Here is a 26,916-nt window from a genome sequence, read left to right on the forward strand (position 1 = left end):
CAATGTGGAAGTTTTGATATAAGCATACATTATGAAATGATTACCACAATCAAACTTATTAACACATTTATTTCCAATAGTTACCATTTGTGTGTATGTGTGTGTGTGTGTGTGTGTGGTGCTAACACTTGAAACCTACTCTTAGAAAATGTCGAGTACACATACATTAACTATAGTCATCACGCTGTACATTATGTCTCCAGAATTTATTCATAGTATAACTGAAAATTTATACTCTTTGATTATTATCTCCCATTCTCTTCCACCCACCAGTTCCTGGTAACCTTTCTACTCTTTGTTACTACGAGTTCAACTTTCTCTTTAGATTCCAAATAGTGAGATCATGCGAAATTTGTCTTTCCGTGGGTGGCTTCACTGAGATAATGACCTCTGGGTTCATCTATGTTGTTGCAAATGGCAGGATTCCCTTCTGTAAGGTGGAGTAATTTTCCATTTCATATATATATATATGTATTCCCACATTTTCTTTACCCATCCATCAACAGGCACTAAAGTTTCCATATCATGGTCATTATGAAAAATGCTGCCACAAACATGGAAGCCCAGATATCTGTTTGAAATAATTATTTTATTTCATATATATATACACACACACACACACACACCCAGAAGTGGGCTTGCTGAATCATATGGTGACTCTGTCTTAAATTTTTTGGGCGTCCTCCATACTGTTTTCCATAGTGACTGTACCAATTTACATTTCTATTAATTTCGGTGTGTACGATGCTCTGCAAAAACTAATTTGATGTAGTCCCACTTGTTTATTTTTGCATAGTTGCCTGTGCTTTTGGTATACATTCCAAAAAAAGCATTGTCAAGACCAATGTCATGGAGGTTTTTCCCTATGTTTTCTACTAGGAGTTTTATGGATTCAGTCTTCAATCCATTTTAAGTTGTTTTTGTATCTGGTATAACTTCATCCTTTGGCATATGGACATCCAGTTTTTCCCAACATCATTTATCTAAGAGACTATCCTTTCCCCATTGTATATTCTCAATTCCTTTGTCAGAAATTAGTTGATTGTACATACATGGGGGATGAAATGATGCAGGTAATATGAAACTGTTCTTCCTACCCTTTCTCCGTGTTTATTCTCAAGTTTTGGGCTCCAGTGTGTTTCTGATGCTTCTTAAGTGACCTCCTGAGGTCTCCCAGAGCTATTTCATTAGCTGTCTAATTGTGGTTCTTTGTGCGGAGGGCAGAGGCTGTAGTCTCCCACTCTGCCATCATGCTGATATCACTCCTCTGAATCCGTACTGTTAAATAAGTGACTGAATAAATAAATAAATGTGGGAAAGTTAAAAATTTTCCGTACAGAGATTCCAAATAATATATGGAGATACTCCTACCTCATGATGTGCTTTTTAATCTTCGTCCCCTTGAGTGCTGGCAAACTTAGCGACCCACTTCCAAAGACTAATGTATGCACAGGGGGAAACAGTCATTGTACACCAGAGAAACCTGGCAAACACAACCCAACCCATGAATAGTGTTAGCCATGTGAACCATGAAACCATCATGCACCCCCACCATAGTCAGTGGGAAAAGCACCTAATCACTAATCACTATGGTATATTTCACAAGACCCATAACCTCAGTTTAACATGAAAAATAATAAGAAAACTTCAAATTGAGGGAGTTCCCGTTGTGGCACAGCAGAAACGAATCTGACTAGGAACCATGAGGTTTTGGGTCAACCCCTGGCCTTGATCCTGGTCGAGGATCCAGGGTGGCCGTGAGCTGTGGTGTAGGTCACAGACACAGCTCAGATCCCGCGTTGCTGTGGCTCTGGTGTAGGCCAGCAGCTACAGCTCCAATTGGACCCCTACCCTGGGAACTTCCATATGCCACGGCGCAACCCTGAAAAGACAAAAAAAAAAAAAAAAAAGAAAACTTCGCATTGAGAGGTATTATGCTAAATATCTGACCAGTACTCTCCAAATTCACCAAGGTCACAGAAAGTAAGAAAATACTGAGATACACAGACCAGAGAAGATTAAGAAAATATGAAAACTAAATGCAAAGTGTTTAGACCCCCGTGTTAGATCCTAGAACAGGCAAAAATAATAATAATAATAATGGAAAACAGGTGAAGTTCAAAGAAAACTTGGAGTTAGTTAATAATAATGTAGAAAGTTTATTCCTTGGCTTTGACAAATGTACTATAATTATTGAAGATGTTGACATTAGGAGGAATGGGATGAAGGGTATAAAGGATGATCTCTACCATCTTTGAAACTTTGAAGAATCTCAGCAGATAAGTAGAAACTAGTTTTTTTTTTTAAGTGAGGGAGTTCCTGCCATGGCTCAGAGGTAACAAACCCGACTAGTATCCACGAGGACTCGGGTTTGATCCCTGGCCTCGCTCAGTGGCTTAAGGAGCTGGTGTTGCCCTGAGCTGTGGTGCAGGTGGCAGACACAGCTCGGAACTGGTGTTGCTGTGGTTGTGGTGTAGGCCGGCAGCGACAGCTCTGAGTCAACCCTTAGCCTGGGAACCTCCATAGGTGGTAAGACCCTAAAAAAGACCCCAAAAAAGTGAATGTTCTAAAACAGAAAAAAAAAAATCCATATTTTGGCCACGCCCAAAGCACGTGGAAGTTCCCAGGCCAGGGATCAAAGACACACCACAGCAGTAACCAAAGCTACAGCAGTGACAATATGAGATCCTTAACCACTAGGCCACCAGGGAACTCCAACATTCATAATTTTTTAATTTAATACTTTTAATAAAAGAATGGAATTAACAGCAAATTGAAGAGCACAGGAGAAAAAGTTAATGAATGTGAAGATATATTGCTAGGAACTATAGAATATGAAGAATAAAGAAAAAGTGAATAGAGCTTCAGTGACCTGTAGGACAATATCAAGTAGTATAACATCAGTGCTATGTTTACGAAGTTCTAGAAATACAAGAGAAATATAATAGAGCAGCAAAAGAATTTGAAGAGTTAATGGTCAAATAATTCCCAAATTTAGTGTAAAATTTAGAGCTGAGAAAATAGTCCCTAATTAGGATAAATATAAGGAACATCACATCTAAGAACACCATGACAAAAGTGCTAAAAACCAAAAATAAAGAGAAAATACTGAAAGCAGCCAGAGGAAAACAACACATTAACGGAGGGGAACAATGACATGAATGACAGCTGAATTCTCATCAGAAACCAAAAAGGAGGAGTTCCCGGCGTGGCGCAGTGGTCAACGAATCTGACTAGGAACCATGAGGTTGCAGGTTCGGTCCCTGGCCTTGCTCAGTGGGTTAAGGATCCAGCGTTGCCGTGAGCTGTGGTGTAGGTTGCAGACTCGGCTCGGATCCCGAGTTGCTGTGGCTCTGGCATAGGCCGGTGGCTACAGCTCCGATTCAACCCCTAGCCTGGGAACCTCCATATGCCGAGGGAGCGGCCCAAGAAATGGCAAGAAGACCAAAAAAAAAAAAAAGAAACCAAAAAGGAGAAAGACAATGGAATGCCATTTTTACAATGGTTAAAGAATAACCTCACGGTACAGCCACTACAGAAAACATTATGGAGATTCCCCCCAAAATTAAAAATACAACTACCATGTGATCCTGTAATCCCACTTCTGGACATGTATCCAAAGGAAATAAAGTCACAATCTCAAAGAAATATCTGTTCATTCCTGTTTCTTGCAGTATTATTTCCATAGCCAAGACATGGAAATAACCAAAGTGTCCACTGATTAATGAATGGATAAAGAAAATGCAAGACACAGGGAACTATATTCAATATCCTATGATAAACCATGATGGAAAAGGATATGAAAGAGAATATATATATATATGTATAACTGAATCGTTTTGCTGTACAGCAGAAATGAACACATTGTAAATTAACTACACTTCAATAAAAATTTTAAAAAAGAAAATGTGAGACAGATTACATATAAATGTGTGTCTACATGAATAACATATACATATATATAGTTAATCATACACACACACATCATATATATAAAATCCAGCCATAATAGAGAAGAAAATCCCGACATTTGTGACAACATGGATAGACCTTGAACTCATAAAAACATGGCTGCCAGGGGCTGGGGGGTAGAGGCAAAGGAGTGAGGCCAGTCAAAAGGTACAAATTTCCAGTTATAAAATAAATAAGTTCTAGGAAGTTCCCGTCGTGGAGCAGTGGTTAACGAATCCGACTAGGAACCATGAGGTAGCGGGTTCGGTCCCTGCCCTTGCTCAGTGGGTTAACGATCCCGCATTGCCGTGGGCTGTGGTGTAGGTTGCAGACGTGGCTAGGATCCCATTGCTGTGGCTCTGGCGTAGGCCAGGGGCTACAGCTCTGATTCGACCCCTAGCCTGGGAACCTCCTTATGCCGCGGGAGCGGCCCAAAGAAATAACAAAAAGACAAAAATAAAAATAAAAATAAATAATAATAAATAAATAAATAAGTTCTAGAGCTGTATTGTGCAGCATAATGGCTATACCTAAAAATACTGTGTTGTATATGTGAAATTTGCTGAGAGTAAATCCTAAATGTTATTACTACAAAAAAAAAGGTAATTTATATGCCCTGATGGATGTGGTAACTAATCTTACTCTGGTAATCACTTCACAATGTATTTGATTGTATCAAATCATCAGGTTGTATACCTTAAATTTATACAATGTTATATGCCAATTATAGCTCAAGGAAGCTGGAGTAGGGGTGGGGGGGAGAATAAGACTACCAGAATAATTCAGAATTCTATATTTAGTACAAACATCCAGCAAAAAATGAAGAGAAAAAAAAAAAGCACTTTTGTAGCAAAAAAAACCAATTTGTCCTGAGCAGTCCAGCACTACTAAAAATAAATGCTAAAGAAAATTTTTCATGCTGAAAATAGATGCCACAAAATGAAAATTTAAATCTGTAAGATTGAAGACATGCAGAAATAGTAAATACTTAGATACATATAAAAGACTATATTTTTATTTTCTCCCCTTAATTTATTTAAAAGAAACAAAAAAGGAAAATAGGTAAGACAGATTGTTAAGCAAATACCAAAATGACAAACCTAGAGCCAACCATATCAATAATTGATAACAAGTGGACTAAACATATCAAATAAATGTCAGAGATTGTAGCACTAGATGAAAAAGCAAGAATCAGCTATATGTTGCATATCACATACACTTTAAATAAAATGACACAAAGAGGTTTAAGGACTCTATGGAAAAAGATAAACCATGTAGCAGTAGACAAAAGAAAGCTAGAGTGATATATTAGTTTCTCGTTGTTGTAATAAGTTACCACAAATACAGTGGCTTAAAATGATGTGTATTTATTCTTTCACATTTCTGTGGGTCAGAAATGTAAAATGAACCCATTTCCTTGATTTTTCCTGCTTCTAGTGGCCGCCTGGATTCCTTAGACTGTAGCCCCTTTCTCCATCTTCAAAGTGCATCACCCCAATCTCTGTTTCTATTGTCTCATCTCTTTTCTCTGAATTTGACTCTACTACCTCCCTCTTATAAGTATGGCTGTGATTACACTGGACCCATCTGAATAATCCAACATAAATCTCCACTGCAAGATTCTTTGCTGTTGTTTGTTTGTTTGTCTTACTTTTTAGAGCCATACCTGTGACATATGGATGTTCCCAGGCTAGGGGTCTAATCAGAGCTACAGCTGTCAGCCACAACCACAGCCACAGTCACAGCAATGCAGGATCCGAGCCACATCTGCAACCTACACCACAGCTCATGACAACACCAGATCCTTAACCCACTGAGTGAGGCCAGGGATCAAATCTGCAACCTCGTGGTTCCTAGTCAGATTTGTTTCCACTGCGCCAAGATGGGAACTCCCAAGATTCTTAATTTAATATCTACAGAGGGTTTTTTTTTTTTTTTGCCATACAGGGTAACTAACATATTCACAAATTCTAAGGACTAGGATATGGACATCTTTGGGGGGTGTATTATTCAGCCTACCACAAGTGGTTATATTATAAGACAAAATTGATGAGTATAAAGAAAGTACATTTCCAAAAAAAAAAGAAGTACATTTCATAATTATATGAATCACAGCATCAAGCATACACAGCAACAATAAACAAGCATGACCTAATAATAGAACTTCAAAATATATGAAGCAAAAAACTGACTGAATTGAAGTGAGAAATAAAAAAATCCATAATCATAGTCAGAGATTTAAACACCCATTCTCAACAATTGATAAAACATTTAGACAAGTGGAGTTCCTGTTGTGAAGCAGTGAATTAAGAATCTGACTGCAGTGGCTCAGGTCACTGTGAGGGCACAGATTCAATCCCTGACTAAGTAGTAGCTGTGGTTCAGATTTAATCCCTGGGGCCTGAGGAACTTCCATATGCTGTGAGTGTGGCTACAAAATTTTTTTAAAAATCAGTTAAGAATATAAAAGATCTGGAGTTCCCTTTGCGGCTCAGCAGAAATAAACCCAACTAGTATCCAGGAGGATGAGGGTTCAATCCCTGGCCTTGCTCAGTAGGTTAAGGATCCAGCATTGCTGTGACTTGTGGTATAGGTGCAGGTGTTGCTATAGGCTGTGACACGGCTTGGATTCCAAGTTGCTGTGGCTGCGGAGTAGGCTGGCAGATGTAGCTCCGATTTGACCCCTAGCCTAGGAATTTCCACATACACCTGCAGACCTGAAAAGCAAAAAAAAAAAAAAAAAAAAAGAAGATCTAAACAATGCTATCAACCACCTTGACCTAACTGAAGTTTACCCAACAAAATGACATCAAACAATTACACAATATGCATGACTTTTTTTTTTTTTTTTTTTTTTTTTTTTTGTCTTTTTGCCATTTCTTGGGCCGCTCCTGCGGCATACGGAGGTTCCCAGGTTAGGGGTCCAATTGGAGCTATAGCCACCGGCCTATGCCAGAGCCACAGCAACTTGGGGTCCGAGCTGTGTCTGCAACCTACACCGCAGCTCAGGCCACGCCGGATCCTTAACCCACTGAGCAAGGCCAGGGATCAAACCTGCAACTTCATGGTTCCTAGTCGGATTCGTTAACCACTGAGCCACGACAGGAACTCCAACAATATGCGTGACTTTCAAGTGTAAATGGAACATTCAAGTAAGTTATATTTTGGATAATAATATATTTTAATAAATTTCAATATATTAAAATTTTACAGATATGTTCTATGATCATAGTGGGATCAATAACAAAAAAGTCTAGAAAATTCCTAGATATTTAGAAGTTAAAACATTGATTTTTTTAAAGGTATTATTGTACATAATACAATTCTAGATTGACAGGGTTCTCCACTCCTACAAAAGCCCTTCAAAAGTGTCTACTTTCGTCTGGCTTGCATAGTTTTGATGTAGGCCACTCTTTTTTTTTTTTTTTTTTCCCCCTCTGGCTGCTTTTAAAATGATCCCTTTATCACTGCTTTTAGCCAATATGTTCTCTGTCTTCTTTCTGAATCTTCCATTATAAATATGTTAGACTGCTTGATAATGTACCATAAGTAACTGAAGCTCTGGTTTTCTTGGTTTTGGGAGGTGGTAGAGGGAGGGTCTTTTTTCTCCATGCATTTACTTTGGATATTTTCTAATGATATGTCTCCAAGTTAACTAAACTTTTCTTCTGCAGTTTCTAATCTACTGCAGATTCCATCAATATATTTTCATTGCACTATTTCAGATGCTGTATTTCTCATTTGTAGAAGTGTAGTGAGGGTTATTTTTAAAATATCTTGCCTTTTTCTCTTCATCATGTTTAGTTTCCCTCTATCTACTGAACATATGAAAGTGTATTTGAAACAGCTATTTTAACATCTTTTTGGCAAATTCTCTCCTGTCATTTCTGGTTCAGTTTTGAATGACTGATTTTTCTCCCTGTTAGGGGTTATATTTGCCTCCTTGGAATGCCTGGTAATCTTTTGCTGGATGCCAGATATTGTGAATTTTATGTTGTTGGTGCCCGATTGTGTTGAGTTCTTTTAAAAATTGTTGGCTTTTGTCAGTGGACACAGTTCAGTTACTTGGTACAAGTAACTGATTCTTCTGAGGCTTGCTATTTGACAAGATTAGTAAGCAGGGGCAACTCTGGACTCCCCTATTTCCCTTCTCTCAGGAATTACCAGAGTTCCCATCGTGGCTCAGTGGTTAACGAATATGACTAGGAACCACGAGGTTGCGGGTTCGATCCCTGGCCTCACTCAGTGGGTCAAGGATCCGGCATTCCCGTGAGCTGTGATGTAAGTCACAGACGCAGCTCAGATCCCATGTTGCTGTGGCTCTGGCGTAGGCCGGCAGCTGTAACTCTGATTAGACCCCTAGCCTGGGAACCTCCATACTCCGAGGGAGTGGCCCTATAAAAGGCAAAAAAAAAAAGGAATTACCATCCAGTGCTGCCTGTTATCCAGTATCTGAAAACCACCGTTTCATATATTTTCCAGTCTTCCAATTGTTTAAGATAAAAGAAACAATTCAGTTCTAGTTACACCAATATGGCCAGAAGTTCAAAAGAAAGAAGCAACTGCCAAAATAAGTAAATTTAGCAAGGTTATAGGATACAGGTCAAAATATAAAAATCAATTGTATTTCTATATACTACCAGCAAACATTTGTAAAATAAAATTTTCACAATAATTTCATTTAGAAAAGCATCAAAAAACATAAGTACTTAGAAACAAATGTAACAAATGACATATAAGACCTATATACCGAAAACTATAAAACATTCCTAAAAGAAATTAGATAGGACATAAATAAACAGTTGCATCATCTTCTGTGGATTGTAAAATTCAACATTGTTAAAATGTCAATTTTCCTCAGATTTTCCTATAGACTCACATTTTCCCAATTATAATTTCAGCAAGATTTTTTAAAATACAAATTGACAGGTTGATCCTAAATATATATACAGAAATGCAAGAAGAGCCAAAACAATCTTGGAAAAATCAAGGACAATTCACACTACCTTATTTCATTTTTTTTTTTTTTTTTTTGTCTTTTGTCTTTTTTGTTGTTGTTTTGTTGTTGTTGTTGCTATTTCTTGGGCCGCTCCCGCGGCATATGGAGGTTCCCAGGCTAGGGGTTGAATTGGAGCTGTAGCCACCGGCCTACACCAGAGCCACAGCAACGCGGGATCCGAGCCGCGTCTGCAACCTACACCACAGCTCACGGCAACGCCAGATCGTTAACCCACTGAGCAAGGGCAGGGACCGAACCCGCAACCTCATGGTTCCTAGTCGGATTCGTTAACCACTGCGCCACGACGGGAACTCCCACACTACCTTATTTCAAGACTTATAAAACTAGAACAATCAAGACAGTGTGCTGGAGTTCCCATCATAGCTCATCGGAAACAAACCTGCCTAGTGTCCATGAGGACACAGGTTCTAACCCTGGCATTGCTCCATGGGTTAAGGATCTGGCATTGCTGTGGCTGGGGTGTAGGTTGGTGGCTACAGCTCCAATTCGACCCCTAGCCTGGGAACCTCCATATGCCGCAGGTGCAGCCACAAAAAGACAAAAAAAGCAAAAAAAAAAAAAAAAAAAAAAAGACAGTGTGCCCATGGCATAATAATTAATGAAGACATCAATGGAACACAATTAAGTCCAGAAACAGTACCACATTTATACAGTCAACTGATTTTTTTTTTTTTTTTTTTTTGTCTTTTGTCTTTTGTCTTTTGTTGTTGTTGTTGTTGCTATTTCTTGGCCGCTCCCGCGGCATATGGAGGTTCCCAGGCTAGGGGTCAAATCGGAGCCGTAGCCACCGGCCTACGCCAGAGCCACAGCAACGCGGGATCCGAGCCGCGTCTGCAACCTACACCACAGCTCACGGCAACGCCGGATCGTTAACCCACTGAGCAAGGGCAGGGACCGAACCCGCAACCTCATGGTTCCTAGTCGGATTCGTCAACCACTGCGCCACGACGGGAACTCCTCAACTGATTTTTAAAAAAGCTCCAAAGCAAGTTAAGGGAGAAAGAAAAGTCAACAAATGTTACTGGAAGACCAATATATCCATGTTAAAAAAAAAAAAAAAAAAAACTGACCTTGACCACATGAAAAAATTAATTCAAAGGTGATTACAGACATAAAAGCTAAAACTATAAAGCTTCTTAAAAGAAAACATAGATACAACCTATTCACCCATCAAAAAGAACAGAAAAACAAGTCACAAAATATCCGTACAATGTATTACTATCCAGCGAAAAAATAATAACATACCAACCCTGCTTCAGATATGTGCAACACAGAAACTTATGGACTTTACACTGAGTGAAAGAAACCAAACATGGTACATAACTCAGCTTTCTATGAAATTCTAGAATAGACAAAATTAATCTATGGTGAAAATTTCAGAGCAATAGTTGCCTCTAGGACTAGGAGAAATGACTGGAAAAAGGGTATGAGGAAATTTTCTTGGGTGATGAAAATCTGCGAAATGATTTGAGGGTGGTTATGGTTATGACACATTTGTCAAGACTCACTGCACTGTATACTTAAGAGTTATGAATTTCATGATTTATATTTTACCCCACAACAAAAAAATAAAAGTTTAAACGAACATTGACTTCTAATTAGTAGGCTTGCTTTGCCAGCTGTAAAACTACTTCCTGTAATTTCTCAGGTGTGAAAAAAACATATAATGTATTGAATATGGTGGGAGCTGACTCCCCACCATATTCCCCACCATTTTTTTTTTTTTTTTTTTTGGCTTTTTAGGGCCGGACTCGCAGCATATGGAGGTTCCCAGGCTAGGGGTCTAATTGGAGCTACAGCTGCCAGCCTACACCAGAACCACAGCAACGCAGGATCCGAGCCGAGTCTGTGACCTACACCACAGCTCTCGGCAACACCAGATCTTTAACCCACTGAGAGGGGCCAGGGATCGAACCCACAACCTCATGGTTCCTAGTCAGATTCTTTTCTCCTGTGCCACAGTGGGAACTCATGATTCCCCACTCTTGAAGAGGTATATAGATTTCCTAACTATCTGCTGAGAGGGACCAAGTAATGACACACAAGTAGTAATAAACACACCCGGTAGTCATATCTTGGTTTCCCAATACTTTTCTCCACTAAAAGGAACCAGGCCTTCTTTGAGATATAACTGATTCTAGGATAAGAAAAGTATGATACAGGAGTTCCCATTGTGGCACAGCAGAAACAAATCTGACTAGGAACCACGAGGTTGCAGGTTCGATCCCTGGCCTTGCTCAGTGGGCTGAGGATCTGGTGTCGCCATGAGCTGTGGTGTAGGTCCCAGATGCGTCCCGGATCCTGCATTGCTGTGGCTGTGGTATAGGTCGCAGCTGTAACTCCAATTCGACCCCTGACCTGGGAACCTCCATATGCCCCAGGTGCGGCCCTAAAAAGCAAAAAAGAAGAAGAAGAAAAGTATGATCCACATGGAACATCTACGTGCCCAAAAGTAAAGAACTTCTCAAAAAATGATAGGAACAAGTCAAAAGGACAAAGAAGCCACCATGAATAGGTTCCCACTGCCAGTTCAACAGTGACCCATATCCTCCAGCAATCTTTTTGTCACCTCCTCAGTGACTGCATGTTCCTGTGACAGGAACCACACCCTTTCTTCAGAGGTCTGACCTTTTCCCCTGTGGTTGGAAAGGCAGCACTTCCTTTAAGTTTCTAAGCTGCTTCCTTGTTAACTGATCTTCAGCCCTTGAGGTAGTAGCTGCATTGTTTAGGTCCTACTTCTGTACAACTTGTATATATATTGGAGTGCTCTCTTATCCCTTTTAGTAATTGATTTTTTTTTCTTACTAAAAAACAATTCTTTATACTAAATTTTTCCTTAAAATCGCTCACGCGGTATCTTGTAATTAGATCCTGACTGATACAAGGACACATCATTCTCTCTCAGCCCTATCAAGAAATGCAGGAGTTCCTGTCGTGGCGCAGTGGTTAACAAATCCGACTAGGAACCATGAGGTTGCGGGTTCGGTCCCTGCCCTTGCTCAGTGGGTTAACGATCCAGCGTTGCCGTGAGCTGTGGTGTAGGTTGCAGATGCAGCTCGGATCCCGTGTTGCTGTGGCTCTGGTGTAGGCCGGTGGCTACAGCTCTGATTTGACCCCTGGTCTGGGAACCTCCATATGCCGCAGGAGCGGCCCAAGAAATAGCAAAAAAAGCCAAAAAAAAAAAAAAAGAAAGAAAGAAAGAAATGCATACCTAAATGTACTCATGAGGCAACACCAGATAAACCCAAAACAAGAGACAATCTCCAAAATGAGAGACTTGTACTTTTCGAAATTTCAAAATCAAAAAGATAAAGAAAAATGACCAACAGCAGTGTGTGACTCTGGCTTAGGTTATGTGGTTGGGAAAGGGAAGTAATTATAAAGAATATTTATTGAGGAGTTCCCGTCGTGGCTCAGTGGTTAACGAATCCGACTAGGAACCATGAGGTTGCAGGTTCAATCCCTGGCCTTGGTCAGTGGGTTAAGGATCCGGCGTTGCCGTGAGCTGTAGTGTAGGTTGCAGATGCAGCTCGGATCCTGCGCTGCTGTGGCTCTGGTGTAGGCCGGGGGCTACAGCTCTGATTCGACCCCTAGCCTGGGAACCTCCCCATGCCCCGGGTGTGGCCCTAAAAAGCAAAAAAAAAAAAAAAAAAAAAAGAAAGAAAAGAAAGAATTCTGCTTCGAGATGGCAAATTGAATATATGCATAACAGGACTGAGAAATTACCAACAAAGTTCAAAAGATTCCTGAACAGATCAGAAAAGGTGAGTAAATAGGATGTATTTGACAGCGAAACAAGAGCAAAACCTGTAACACAAAACTCATGCAGAACAAAGCTGTTGAGAGGTGTTTTGTTTTGTTTTGTCTTTTCGGGCCACACCACTTGCTGCAAATGGAGGTTCCCAGGCTAGGGGTCAAATCAGAGCTGTAACCCGCTGGCCTCTGCCACCACCACAGCAATGCCAGATCTGAGCCACTCACAGTAACCTCAGATCCTTAACCCACTGAGCCAGGCCAGCGATCAAATCTGCATCCTCATGGACACTAGTCAGATTTGTTTCTGATGAGCCACGGTGGGAACTCCAAGCTGCTGAGAGTTTTAAAAGGCATTCCCAACAAAGCTCCCACCTCAGCATCGCCAAAGAGCAGGTCTGGGGCAATCGTCAAAGCAATGAATTGATTGAAGCAGGGATTCAGAATACCTAGCTCTTCAAAGCATCCTCCCCTTTTCTGCAGATACTAAGCAGGCATCTTCAACATCTGTTTACTTTCTAAACGAAGTAAACAATTTGTGTGTAGGGGAAGGGTGTGGATGTGGGTAGAGTGTGGGCAGCATCCTTGTTAATGCTGAGGCTAGAGGCAGAGCAGAGAAACCAAAAATGACAACTCCTTTCAACTTCTGCCCCCAATAAGAATCTTGGAGATCAGTTCTGACACCCTGAGCTCCCAGAACTGGCACTGAAGGCTGAGAAGCAGGGAGTGACCCATGTGATTCGCAACTGGATGGAAAGGGAAGATCTCGATCACTTCCAGACCCACGGAAAACGTTTTTCCACCTGCTCAGTTGCATTTCTGGACCTTTCCCCACCTCCAATATGCACACTCTCCCCCTCTAGCCCAAGGCACTCTAGGCAATGACCCAGAGGAACACTTCTGAAACGTGAAAAGTAGAATTCACCAACAAATAAACATCAGTTTTACAACGAAAGCTCATTGTTAAAGGGATTTTGGTCGTTTTTCCCTGCTGTATCCCCAAAGCCTGTAACAGTGTAAGTGCTCAGTAAATATTTGTTGAATGAATTGATAAAGACAAGTGAACAGAAATTACTTAAATGCCTAATGCTAACGGCAATGCAAACTCCTAAATATTATGCAACTATTAAAAAGTTTATTTGTAAATTTAATGATGTGGAGAATTATTTGGTAATAAACAATTTAGAGGAAGGAATAACATCCAGAGGAAATACACAATATCGTGGTGGGTTTACAGATTTTTATTTTGCAGTTCTCAGTGCTTTCCGATTATAAATTACTTTCATTATTAGAAAGAAACTCACCTTTCCATTTTCTTACTTATTTTTTTTCTCAAGAACACATCCAACCCCAACCCAGATACAGCGCCTAGCCTAAACAGAATGTAGCAGTGAATGAACAGATGCAGGATTCTATACAGTCAGTATAATCTGGTGCTGGAGTGTATGACTCTGCAATCTGTATACCCACATAACTAACTTATCCCTAAATTATGGTGCCTGAATACCGACTCAGAACTTAACAGCTGTGGCGCCTGGGGTGGAGGTTGGGAGTGGGTGGGAGAGTGTGATAGACTGAGAGTTTGGGGTTAGTAGATGCAAACTATCACATTTACGATGGATAAACAACAAAGTATTACTGTATAGCACAGGGAACCATATCCAGTTTCCTGAGATAGACCATCATGGAAAAGAATATTTTTAAAGGACACATATAACTGAGTCCTTGTGCTGTACAGCAGAAACTGGCACATCGAAATCAATTATACCTTAATAAAAAGAAAGTTTTTTAAAAAAAAATAGCTGTGGAGCCCAGTGTAAACCACTTAGCCCCTACCAGCTTTAATTTAGTCATCTGTAAAATGGTGATAAGATACTTCTTCAACAAGGTCAGTATACAGATTAAATGAACTGATACTCGTTTGTAGCACTTAACAACAGTGCCAGGCACCATAGGGCTAAGCAAGTGTTAGCTTCTATTATTATCCGATTCAAAACACTGTAGGACGACTCAAAACCCAGCCCCCATGGGCGAAGACAGGAGGAGGTACCCGCAAATGCAACGGTGGAATCAAAGTAGAAGGAAAGGAGGCTAAAGCCAGGTACAGCACCCAGCGGGCACTTGAAGGAAGGATCCCAGCTGGAGGCAGTGCATCCAGGAGTCCACGGAGCAGCAGCATCTGAACCGAGTTCTAAGAACGAGAAGGACTTTCAACACGCGGCTAGGATGCCAGACGGGAAGGACATCACGAAGGATCTTGACAAAGGCGCAAAGACCGAAACTGAGCTGCTTGGACGAATAGAATTGGTTGCGAAGTGTTTCTCACGAAAAATGCCAGGAGGCCGGAGGGTGACAACTATAACAGTGACCATTACACCTCAAGGTTCTAAACCGGAGACGGGACGCAGAGAACAAACGTAACGTTAAGAAAGCCCGGATGACCATGATTCAGGCACTCTCCACAGGTGTTGGAGACAGCGCGACTCCGGCCGGCACACGGCGAACCAGCGTCCCCTTCCGGCGGCCTGCGTTCTGGGGCAACAGCAGGCGGAGGAAACACCGCGTCAGAACTACAATTCCCACCGGAGCTTGGGCGACGAGGCCCGCCCCACATTTCCGCTTCCGCCGCCGCCCTCACGTGCCCTGTCCGGTCTGACCTACCCTGGAGCGAGCCGGGCACGTGACCCCGCGTGACCCCCGCGTGGCCCCGCGAGACGGGGGCCGGAGCCGAGAGTCCGAGAGGCGGGATTCGGACCGGTTAGTAGAAAGGAGATCCGAAAAGGTGGAACTGAATTTGTACATCTCGACAAGGATCGGAATTAATACGGCGAGGGAGGCGCCTAAGGCCCACGACCCTGGCCAATCAGCGTCCGGGATGAGCTGAGAGGCCGGGAAGGGGAAAGGGGCCAAATGGTACTGCGGTCACATGCCGCGGGGTCTAGTGGGAGGAGCGGTTGCCCAGCGGCCGCTCGGCGCTTCCTGTTTCCGGTTCCCGGAGTGGAGCTCAGCGAGGCGCCCTGGGGGACGCTGGCTCTGCCACGAGCTCTGGGATCGGGGTCTGCAGCCGGCCCCTTGCTGGCTCTGTCTCCCAGGCGCAGGCAGATATTCGGCCGGGGATACTGAGCTTTGGCTACTCGCTTTGCCCGTGACACGTGAGTATAAGGGGCGTGGAGGTGGAGGAGGGGGCTGGAGAACGCTCAACCCTCGTGGCTGTGACAGGAGCCGGGATCGCTAAGTCTCCCTTGGAGGGGGTTCTAGCCCCACAGTCCGGCTAAGGGGTCCGAGGGCAGAAAGGTGGAGGCTGAGGTTGAGGAGTCACAGAGACCCGAAGGGAGTGAAGGAGAAAGGACTTCCAAGACGGGGGAGGGAATTTACGTGTTTGGAAGGCAGGGAAAGGAAGGTCACTAAGTCCGGAAGCGGTTCAAGATGCGTTCAGATACCTGTAGAAGGATTTTAGTCTGCATCGTGGAGGGAGGTAAAGTGGCATCATTTGTAGAGGACATGGCCCTAAGCAGTTGGAAAATCAGGAGACTAGACGGGACGAAAATGTCTGAAACCCTGGCAGAAGTTTGAGGGGGATGAGTATATAATGTAAAGAGTAGCTGGTAGAGGATTTGTGTTCCTCTGTCAGGAGGTTCCGCCCTTGAGCTATAGGTCTACTTCCCTAAGGCTTTTCGGCTTTGGGTAGTTGACTAATTAGGGTTGCCTTTCTAGAAGTGTGGGCTGCTGGAGACAAGAGATAAGGCCTGCCACATCAGAAGTGGGCCACAGAAGAGAAAGTAGAAATTCTATTCGAAAACGGAAACTGTTCATGGCTAGTCTTAAGGAGTGAGAGAAGGGATGGGTGGTACAGAGGCCCAGTGATATAAAGTGCCTCCCAGTTCCTCGCTTAGTCATTAGTCATCCCATTGAAGAATTTCTTAAGCTTTAACCAAATGATCTATCGTTATAGAATAGGAAAACTGGAGGGGATTTTTCAGAATCTTTAAGTCCTGCCACTTGTTTCCAAAGTATCCATTACAAACTCTTGGACCTTGGGACCTCCTTGTAGTAGGTTAAAAAGGGACTACCCAGCCCTTGGATTTCATACTTTGCCTAATCCATTTTTGCTTTCCTGTATTTATCAGAAAATTTCCAGCCAATGTCTTTATGCTATGAGTCATTCAAGTTGCCTCAGTAACTTCATACATGTTTAATACTTGTATAACCTAAGGCAAGTAACATAAGCTCTGTAAGAATCAGTTTCCTCATCTGTAAGATGGGAGAAATTAAACCTGCTTTTCTGGGTTGTGAAGATTAACAAACACTAGATAAAGCACTTAGAGTGTGTGCCAGTGAATCAAAGAGATGCAGCTCAAACATAGCCAGACCTTAAGCAGGAAAGAGAGAAGAAATACTGACTGCTGGGATGTTTAGCCCTTCGTCTTTTCCCAGTTTCGTGAGAGTCTTTGTTCTAATTTGGGAAAAGGAATCATCGCTGTTAACAGGTAAGGAATTAACTTTGAAGCCAAAGCACACACCCTTCTGTGTGAGCATCCTTCCAGAAAACGGGCTCTGGAAAGAAGAATCTTGAAAGCCCAGAATGTGGAAATTTCAAATTGAGTCCTGAGAGAATATAAGGAAAATGGCATGCATAATCTAATAAAAAAGAGTCTCTTACTTCACCTTAGTCAGCTGGTCAGGTTGTGTGTTGAGCAGTGAGTTAATTTAGGGAAGGTAGGAGTTGAGGTCTGGGTCCTTTATTTCACCTCTTATTCAGTGAACCGTGTGAGGGGTCACTTCCCCTTCTTTTTTGGTCAAAAAGAAAGCAAAGCTTTTCTGCCTGCTCTGATCCCCCAGAAAATTACTGTGAAAGGAGATGTACACATAATGGTTAAGTGCAGACCTTGAGCTCAGAACTAGACGATCTGGTTCACTCTGCTAGCTGTGTCTCGTTTTCTCATCTGTAAAATAAGAATGATAATTGTCTATTACAGAGGGTTGTTGTAAGGTTTTAATTAGTTTGTGTTAAATGTCTCGAACTGTGAGTTTGGGAAACAGAACCACAGTTTCCATTCATAGAGCAGTACAGGCAGCTGATAAATTGAATTTGCTAAATTGTAAAGTAAGTTGATTCCCAAGAGCTTTTGGGCAGTTGGAAGGTAGAAAGACAACTAAACTTAATGGAAATCTAGAAACTTGAGATTTTTTGGCTTGTAGAGCCTGAGATGGGTTTTGGAATACTTCCTCAAACCACTTATTTTGACTGAGTGAATTTCGTTCTTCCTATCTTTTTTTTTTTTTTCTTTTCTTTTTTTCTTTTTAGGGTGGCACCTGCAGCATATGAAAGTTCCCAGCTAGGGTCAGATCAGAGCTGCAGCTGCTGGCCCACTCCATAGCCACCACAATGCCAGATCCTTAACCTGCTGAACCAGGCTGGGGATCAAACCCAAGTCCTCACGGACACTGTGTCAGATTCTTAACCCACTGAGCCACAACAGGAACTCTGGTTCTTCCTGTCAGTTAAATGATTGAATAATTACAAGAGATAGATGTCAAGTTTTAGGTGTTGTGGCTGTGTTTGTCCCCATCTTTCTTATGGTGAATATGAACGCAGACTGTTAAATAAGGATTTAGGGGGAGTTCCCATCATGGCTCAGTGATTAAGGAATCCGACTAGGAGCCATGAGTTTGCGGGTTCGATACCCTAGCCTTGCTCAGTGGGTTAAGGATCTGGCGTTGCTGTGGGCTGTGGTGTAGGTCGCAGACGCGACTTAGATCCCGCGTTGCTGTGGCTGTGGCGTAGGCCTGGGACTACAGCTCTGATTAGACTCCTAGCCTGGGAACTCCCGTATGCTACAGGTGCAGCCCTGGAAAAGACAAAAAGACCCCAAAAAAAAGGATCTAGGGCCCAAAGTATTCATGTCTCTTTCTCTACTTTTACATCATTCTTTGGGGGTGGGAGAACAGCAGTAAACCAGGCCACAGCAGTGACAACATCTGGTACTTAACCCCTAGACCACCAGGGAACTCCTCCATCTTAATAAAACTTCCAACTAGCCCTTATCAAGTGTTAATTGTAATTTGAGTATTATCTTAGGGAAGGCCGCTGGTTTAAGCATAATTTATGAACTAATATTAAACTTAAATAATGAGACGTGTCAGACTAATTTCTTACCAAATGGTAAAGAGGCAAGGATGTCTCCACCAGGTTGTCGTAATTAAGGAATTCTTTTTCTTTCCTTTCCCTCTGCTCAGCCCCATAGTTTGTTCTGAAGGACTTACCTATGAATTAGACTGGAAGTGATATATATCTGTGTAAAACATACACAGACACAAGTTTGCTGACACAGGTGCTCTTGGCACAGAAATATTAAAAGCTACTTGTTGCATATGCCAGAGAATCTTGTACTTTTTGCATAATCAAATTACTGTTCATTGGTGACACCTAAGTACTCTCTAGGTCATTGATTGGTTCTTCTGACAGTTTCTAAGACCAAAACTGTGTCTTTCTCCCAATGGAGCTTAGAGGTAGATATTCTCATTTTATGCACACCTTGCAGAAATCTCAAAAACAATCCGTGGATACCAGCTCTTCACCAAGGCCAATGCTGTCTTCTTTGAACGCACATGAAAGGGGCACAGGAAGGACAGGAGGTGAGCAATGGCGTCAAGCAAGAGAAGCATCTAGGAAGAGGCTTTCTTTTTAGGGCCATGCCTGCAGCATATGGAAGTTCCCAGGCTAGGGGTCAAATCAGAGTTACAGCTGCCAGCCTATACCACAGCTCACAGCAACGCCAGATCCTTAACCTGCTGATGGAGACCAAGAAACTGAGCAAAGCCAGGGATCTAACCCCACATCCTCATGGATACGGATATTATTTAGGCTCATCACTGCTAAGCCACAAGAGGAACTTACTTTTTTTTTTTTTTAGGGCTGCACCTGCAGTACATGGAGGTTCCCAGGCTAGGGGTCTAATCGGAGCTGTAGCTGCCAGCCTACACCACAGCTACAGCCATGCCAGATCTGAGCCGTGTGTCTCTGACTTATACCACACCTCATGGCAATGCCAGATCCTTAACCCACTCAGTGAGGCCAGGGATTGAACCTGCATCCTGATGGATACTAGTCAGATTCATTTCAGCTGAGCCACGACAGGAACTCTCAAAGAGGCTTGTAAAATAAGTTTTAAGGAGTTCCTGTCATGGCTCAGTGGTTAACGAATCCAACTAGGAACCATGAGGTTGCAGGTTCAATCCATGGCCTTGCTCAGTGGGTTAAGGATCCGGCATTGCCGTGAGCTGTGGTGTAGGTCGCAGACGCGGCTCGGATCCCGCGTTGCTGTGGCTCTGGCATAGGCCGGCGGCTACAGCTCCGATGAGACCTCTATCCTGTAGCCTGGGAACCTCCATATGCCACAGGAGTGGCCCTAGAAATGGCAAAAAAAATAATAATAAGTTTTCAAACAATGACGAGAAACCCAGAGACTTATAAATCCAGTTCTGAATATTTTAAAAATGGGAAAGAAAGAACTTGAAATAGAGATAAGAAAATAGAGCCCAACTTCATAATAATGAAGACAGCTGGCTAGTGTGAAATAATAGGTGGTGGGTGACAGATCACAAGGTTAAAAAACAACAACAACAAAAAAACACGCCGTTCATTCATTACACATTCATATGCTTTATTTCTTCCTCTCTCCCTCCCCTCCCCCCGCCCCCTCCCCAAAGGATGGTCCCCGTCGACAGCTCCTGGAGGACTGGTCTGCCCCTGCTGCTGCTCCTGGCCGTGGCAGTGAGAGGGTCCTGGCAGGCAGAAGAAAAAACATGCGACCTGGTGGGAGAAAAGGGTAAAGAGTCCGAGAAAGAGTTGGCTCTACTGAAGAGGCTGAAACCACTGTTTAACAAAAGGTAAATGAGAAGAATCCTAAAGGGCTTATGAAAGAGTCTTTTCCTCTTCTTACTGGTTTTATTTTAGTATTACTACCAAATGTGGACGGGACACGTGTATCGTAACCTCTGAGAGACCTTCTAAATCTGCGCTTGAACAGCATCGGTCTTATTTGGCCGTGGTAGCTTGCTTTCCTTGGTGGTGTGAGCACAGGCTCAGCGCAGAGTTGAGAAGCAGCAGCGCGCTGGACCTTGGGCAGAAGAGTAGCTGTTTCTAAGGCTGGATCCGAGAGACCAGCTTGTGGGAATTCAAAAGGATTATGTGAGAGCTCGATACGGTTCGGCTTTAGGAAGTATCAGATGAACATATTTAGGCCCATGTCCCTCATCTTAAGGGTCAGGAGAGTTCAGGTATACAGATCTGAGGATAATCTTTCCGGATGTAGGGCATACCTCATGAACACAAACCCTTATTCATGGGGAAGTAGTAGGTAGTGCTTTAGAATAGTCTAGAGCAATTGTTCTAGAAATCTGTAGAATATTAGCTGCCTCGGGGGCTGTGTTTTAATCAGTCATCATCAGCAATTAGGGTGGTCTGTCTGGGTCACGATGCAGCAGATGTGCGTGTCACTGTGACATTTAGCTGTGACATCAGATAAAGAAACTGAATGCACCCTTTTTGTTGTTGTTTAACAAAGGAGGCTGCCCTTCCTAAAGCCTGTGGCCCTAACCCTCCTCTTCCTCCTCTCCTCACTTTTCACAGCTTTGAGAGCACCGTGGGCCAGGGCTCAGACACGTATATGTACATGTTCCGGGTGTGCCGAGAAGCTGGCAACCACAGCTCTGGGGCAGGCCTGGTGCAGATCAACAAAAGTAATGGGAAGGAGACAGTAGTGGGGAGACTCAACGAGACTCACGTCTTCAATGGAAGTAAGATTCTCCCTATTGATTAATTGATCCCAAGTCAATCCCTCTGATAATCCTGTATGTCTCAGCCCTTCGCAGTCTCTCGGGTGTATCATATGGTTATGCATGGTTCAGCACACTTGAGATGCCTATAAACCACAGGGCACTTAGTGCCACGGCTCCTCCACAGCCAAGGCTCAGGACAGTAGGTGATTGCTTTAAAGTGAGATCAGGCTTTTTTTTGCAAACCAGTCAGTCTACAAAAAATTTCCCCACCGACTTGAACTGCGATGATAATATTTCTCAAGTCATAAAACCATATTTCTGGAAAGGAATGTGAGCAACTGTGGTTTATTTTCCTCCCTTAAGCAGATAAATAATTGAATTCATATTGTCACTCCCATAAATAACATAATAAAAACAGCAACATCCAGAGTGTGGGGCTAGCAGTCAGAAGACTGGATATTTGACCCAGCTGATATTTACTTGCCCTGTGACTTTGAAAAATTGTTTCACCTTTTTTATTTTCTCACATGCAAAACTGGAAGCAGAATCTTTGCCTTACTCACCTCACGTGATCATTGATCAAATGATGTTTCCCAAAAGAAATTTGAACATGGTAAATACTAAAGAAGGAGAGATGCCCTGAAGTCTTAAAAAATCATCCACTTTGAATTTATCTGTGGCTAATTTATTTATTTATTTATTTATTTATTTTTGTCTTTTGAGGGCCACACCCTTGGCAAATGGAGGTTCCCAGGCTAGGCGTCTAATCCGAGCTGCAACTGCCAGCCACAGCCACGCAGGATCCGAATCGCATCTGCGACCCACACCACAGCTCACGGCAACGCCAGATCCTTAACTCACTGAGCGAAGTCAGGGATCGAACCTGCAACCTCATGGTTCCTAGTCAGATTTCGTTTCTGCTGTGCCACGACGGGAACTCCACTGTGGCTGATTTAAAATCTTGGTTTTCCTTTGCCACTCAGTGATAATATGGAAACTCTTCTTTTGATGTGTGGTATTCAGCAAACGGATGTCAGGTGATGGTAAAGGTATGGATCCTAATTGTATTTGCACTATTGATTGCCTGCCTTTAGTGTGGAAAACCAAGATTGATGCTTGTATGAGTATCTAATTCTTAGTTGTCTTAACAAGGGAACCCACAGCATCGTAAAGAAGCAGGTTTTCGCTGCTCTTTCTAGTACACAGAGCGCATCCTGATGAGGGTTGTTTTCATTAAAACCAATGTCATCGAACTCCGTTCCGTGCGCCCACAGTGCCCAGGTCTGCCTCTGCCTTTCCCCCAGCCCAAAGCTCCATTTTCCTTGTCCCGCCTCAGGTAATTGGATCATGCTCATCTATAAAGGGGGTGATGAATATGACAATCACTGTGGCAAGGAGCAGCGCCGGGCAGTGGTGATGATCTCCTGCAACCGACACACCCTAGCGGTGAGGCTCCCCCGGGCCTAGAGAGGCGAGGCGAGGCGAGGCGAGGACTGCCCTGAGGTGGGAGAGGCTGTCCTGAGGGAACAAGATCATTGGGATGAATGAGAAACCTACAAGTTCAGTTTTTCCCTGAGTCGTAGACACCCGTCTTCCATCATACGTGGAAAGTAGGTTTTTGAACCAGGAGAAAGCAAATGTTGGGGGGGCGGGGGTGTCTGTTCTTTTTTTTTTTTTTTTTTCCAGACAGGTGGCGAAAGAAAACACTTTACCACATCAGTGTTGTGTTCTCTCCTCTCATCGTCAGGACAATTTCAACCCTGTGTCTGAGGAGCGAGGCAAAGTCCAAGACTGTTTCTACCTCTTTGAGATGGACAGCAGCCTGGCATGTTCCCCGGAGATCTCCCACCTCAGCGTGGGTTCTATCTTACTTGTTACGTGAGTACTTTTTCCTTTATCCTCTTTTTTTTTTAACTCAACAGTTACTTGGAGGTATGTTGGTATACATAGTGTGTGTGTGTGTGTGTGTGTGTGTGTGTTATACTGTAACTAAAGGGGAAAGAGCTTTGTAAAAACCGTCTTTAGGAGTTCCCGTCGTGGTGCAGTGGTTAACGAATCCGACTAGGAACCATGAGGTTGCGGGTTCGGTCCCTGGCCTTGCTCAGTGGGTTAAGGATCCGGCGTTGCCGTGAGCTGTGGTGTAGGTTGCAGACGCGGCGCGGATCCCGCATTGCTGTGGCTCTGGCGTAGGCCGGTGGCTACAGCTCCGAGTCAACCCCTAGCCTGGGAACCTCCATATGCCACGGGAGCGGCCCAAGAAACAGCAAAAATACAAAAAAAAACAAACAAACAAACAAAAAAAACCGTCTTTAAACTCTGCAAGTCTTAAAAAATGAAACTGAATGTTTCGTCCCCAGTAAATATTTGCATTTGGAGGTGTTTTTTTTCCCTCCTTCTGGAGGGCTGGACAGTTGTTAAAACTATCCTGTTGGATTGTTAGAACTTAGGGGCAGGGGCAGTGCCCGTGGCACATGTAAGCTCTCAGGCCAGGGGTCAAACACATGTCACAACATCAACCCAAGCTGATGCAGTGACAGTGGTGGATCCCTAATCCACTACACTACAAGAGAATTCCAAGGTTATTAGAATTTTTATTTATTTATTTATTTATTTATTTATTTTGGCCACCTTGAGGCATGTGGAGTTCCCGGGCCAGGGATCAGTTCTGAACTGCAGTTTCAACCTGTGCCACAGCTGCAACAATGCTGGCTCCTTTAACCCACTCTGCCAGGCAGGGATCAAACTTGGCATCCTGGACAGAGATAATAGGGCCAGTGACAGCAGAGGTGGTTGCACTGTCTCTTAGTATCAGAAAATACAAATAGGAGTTCTTCCAATCCCGTTGCACCACAGCGGGAACGCCAATTATTAGAACTTTTGGAGAAACAGAGTTGTATATCTAATGGTGATTATTCTCGGCCCTAAATCAGAGTCACGCACTATGTCTTATTTTTTTTCCTGAGCCTTTAACTCTTCTCAGACTGACAGGACCCTCATTGGTTCTCTAAGGAAGCTACTAGCCCTCTTTTCATTCAGCATGACTATCCCTCTTTTCCCTTCCTTTTTATAGAACATAGCTTAGGATACAGCTAGCAATGAAATGTAGATTTTCTAGAGTATCTGAGTTTCACTGTCTCTTGGTTTCTGAGTGTGGACGTCTTTCTCCCTCAATAGGTTTGCATCACTGGTCGCTGTCTATATCATCGGGGGGTTCCTGTACCAGCGACTGGTGGTGGGAGCCAAAGGAATAGAGCAGTTTCCCCACTTAGCCTTCTGGCAGGATCTTGGCAACCTGGTCGCAGTAAGTAACAGTGCAGCTGACTGAGCCCGTGGCCTGTGTGCAAGTTTGAATGACTAGCCATCCTAGTTTGCCTGAGACACAGGACTTTGTCCAGCAAACCAAGACAGTTGCCCTGGTACGAAGTAGTAAGTAGCATAGCATCTTAGTGTCCAGCCTTGCTAAGACTTGGCTAGAGGAGCAGTATCGTGGCTTAGGTTTAGGAATCTAGTACAGCTATTAAGGGGCCTAGATGGCGAGAGTGTGATGCCTAATTAGAAGTTTTTCGGTTGTTTCACGAAATTCAATTCAGGGTGATACTTGGAGCTTTGGCGAAGGGGCGGGGGGTCTCTTTATTATCTCTGGAGAAAACTAGTTCTTACCAGTCTTAGACTTGGTAAAATGTACTTTGCTCACTTGAAAGTTGCTTATTCCAAATTATCTTTTCCTCCCTTTGCATTATTCCCTACAGGATGGTTGTGACTTTGTGTGCCGATCTAAACCCCGAAATGTGCCTGCTGCATACCGTGGTGTGGGGGATGACCAGCTGGGGGAGGAGTCAGAAGAAAGGGATGACCATTTATTACCGATGTGATTGCACTTTAAACGTCCAGCTTCTTCAGCCCCCAAACCAAAGCATCCTCAGCCAGATTTCTTAAGCAGTCTCCACTCCAGTCTCTCATCTTACCCTTAATATTGCTCTTGCTTTCCAGTTTGCTTTTGGTTTGCAGCCACTCACTCGTCAGTAGTAGAAATGCCTTTCCTTTGTTCCCTATTTTGTTTTCCCTCAAGGTACCCTTACAGGACAAAGATAATAGGGCCAGTGACAGAGGCGGTTGCACTGTCTCTTAGTATCAGAAAGTACAAACAGGAGTTCTTCCAAGCAAAAGGGTGTGGCAGGCTCCCTGACCCTTTCTTTTTTAAACACATTTTCACAAGTTTTTGAGACACTGGATTTCTTTAATTAAAAAAAAAAAAAAAAGCAAACATTATTTATACAAGGTTGGTTGCTTTCATGCTGTTACTCTGTACCCTACAGTAGTCTCCATGAGAATCTGGATGTAATTTCTTGCTGCTTGGAATTACTTTGCAGTGATTGCTTGGTTGCTGTCCAAGTACTGCCATTTGGTCTGAGCCTGGAGATAACATAGACCTAATTCTCCCACCTCTGGGATCAGGATGGGGAAGTGTGAAATTTCCCAATTAGAGGATTACAAGGTACCATCCGTCACTTGCTGGCATAGGAGTGACTATAGCTGGAACTGGCCCTAAATTGTAGTCTTAAGAGATTGGTCCATTTGGAGCCAAAATGCCTAATCCAGAAGTCCAGTCCGTTGGAAAGGGAAATTGAAATTGACCTCCTGTGCTACCAGAGGTCCAGAAAAGGGAAGTCTGTTTACCTTGCAGTGGGATCTCCTTAATGGCTTTCTTTTCCCACTTGCAGTAAAAGCTGGCAAAGCTTTTCTCACTCCTAAGATGTTTCCCTTTACCAGTATTTCTAAACATGTTGCACTTTCTTTCACAGGCATGCCATTTTGACTTCCAACCCCCCAAAATCTTCTGGAAAGGGAATGGAAGCAGAAGTGGGACATCTAGGGCTCTGCCATCTTCTGCTCTGGGTGCAGGATGCCACCGCACCTGTCCCTCCTTTCAGCTCAGGGAAGTGTCTTCTTGCCCACAGTTTCTGTGGGGGGAGGTTCTTAATCCTCTGATGCTTCCACCTTTCTCTTTAGGCCATGTACCCAGAAACCTGGCCTGATCTTTCTGGAACGGTTGGCCTGGGCCACTGGAGAGTACTGTGGCTCCACTGGACACAAGAGGATAGAATCAATAGGCAGGGGCCTTTTTTAGCCTTTAGAGAAGAACATGAAATTATTTCATCTTTGGACTTTTAAATAATATTGGAATTTTTTTTTCTTTTAAACAGGGAAAATAATGTTATGAAAGCTTTTTTTTTTTGTTGTTATTATTTGTTTGCATCCCTCCCCATACCCTGGTGTTTTAAAAATGCAGGAAAAAAATACACTTTTTTGTACAAAAACACATAAAAGATTTTAAAAAAAAAAAAGCTGGTCTAGTCATTTGTGTGAAAGATGGTAAATACCCTGGAATGATGGAGTAAGAGACACTGAGA

General features: G+C 43.0%; 1 protein-coding gene across 5 annotated transcripts; it reads left to right on the plus strand.

The window, feature by feature from the left end:
* M6PR (mannose-6-phosphate receptor, cation dependent) lies at positions 6,913 to 26,836 on the plus strand. Of its 5 annotated transcripts, none has more exons than XM_021092377.1 (8): positions 15,370 to 15,876; positions 19,267 to 19,360; positions 20,435 to 20,614; positions 21,357 to 21,523; positions 22,842 to 22,951; positions 23,253 to 23,383; positions 24,680 to 24,806; positions 25,255 to 26,836. In XM_021092377.1, the coding sequence occupies exons 3-8, from the start codon at positions 20,436 to 20,438 to the stop codon at positions 25,375 to 25,377; spliced, it is 837 nt and encodes a 278-aa protein (XP_020948036.1). In that variant the 5' UTR covers positions 15,370 to 15,876; positions 19,267 to 19,360; position 20,435; the 3' UTR covers positions 25,378 to 26,836. The 5 variants fall into 5 exon arrangements, with proteins under 5 accessions (XP_020948039.1, XP_001927646.1, XP_020948036.1 ...); XM_021092378.1 differs by having other exon boundaries at positions 15,385 to 15,481; XM_021092380.1 differs by lacking the exons at positions 15,370 to 15,876; positions 19,267 to 19,360 and adding an exon at positions 6,913 to 7,103.

Source organism: Sus scrofa, chromosome 5 (assembly GCF_000003025.6).
Source record: "Sus scrofa isolate TJ Tabasco breed Duroc chromosome 5, Sscrofa11.1, whole genome shotgun sequence".
Lineage (NCBI taxonomy): Eukaryota > Metazoa > Chordata > Mammalia > Artiodactyla > Suidae > Sus > Sus scrofa.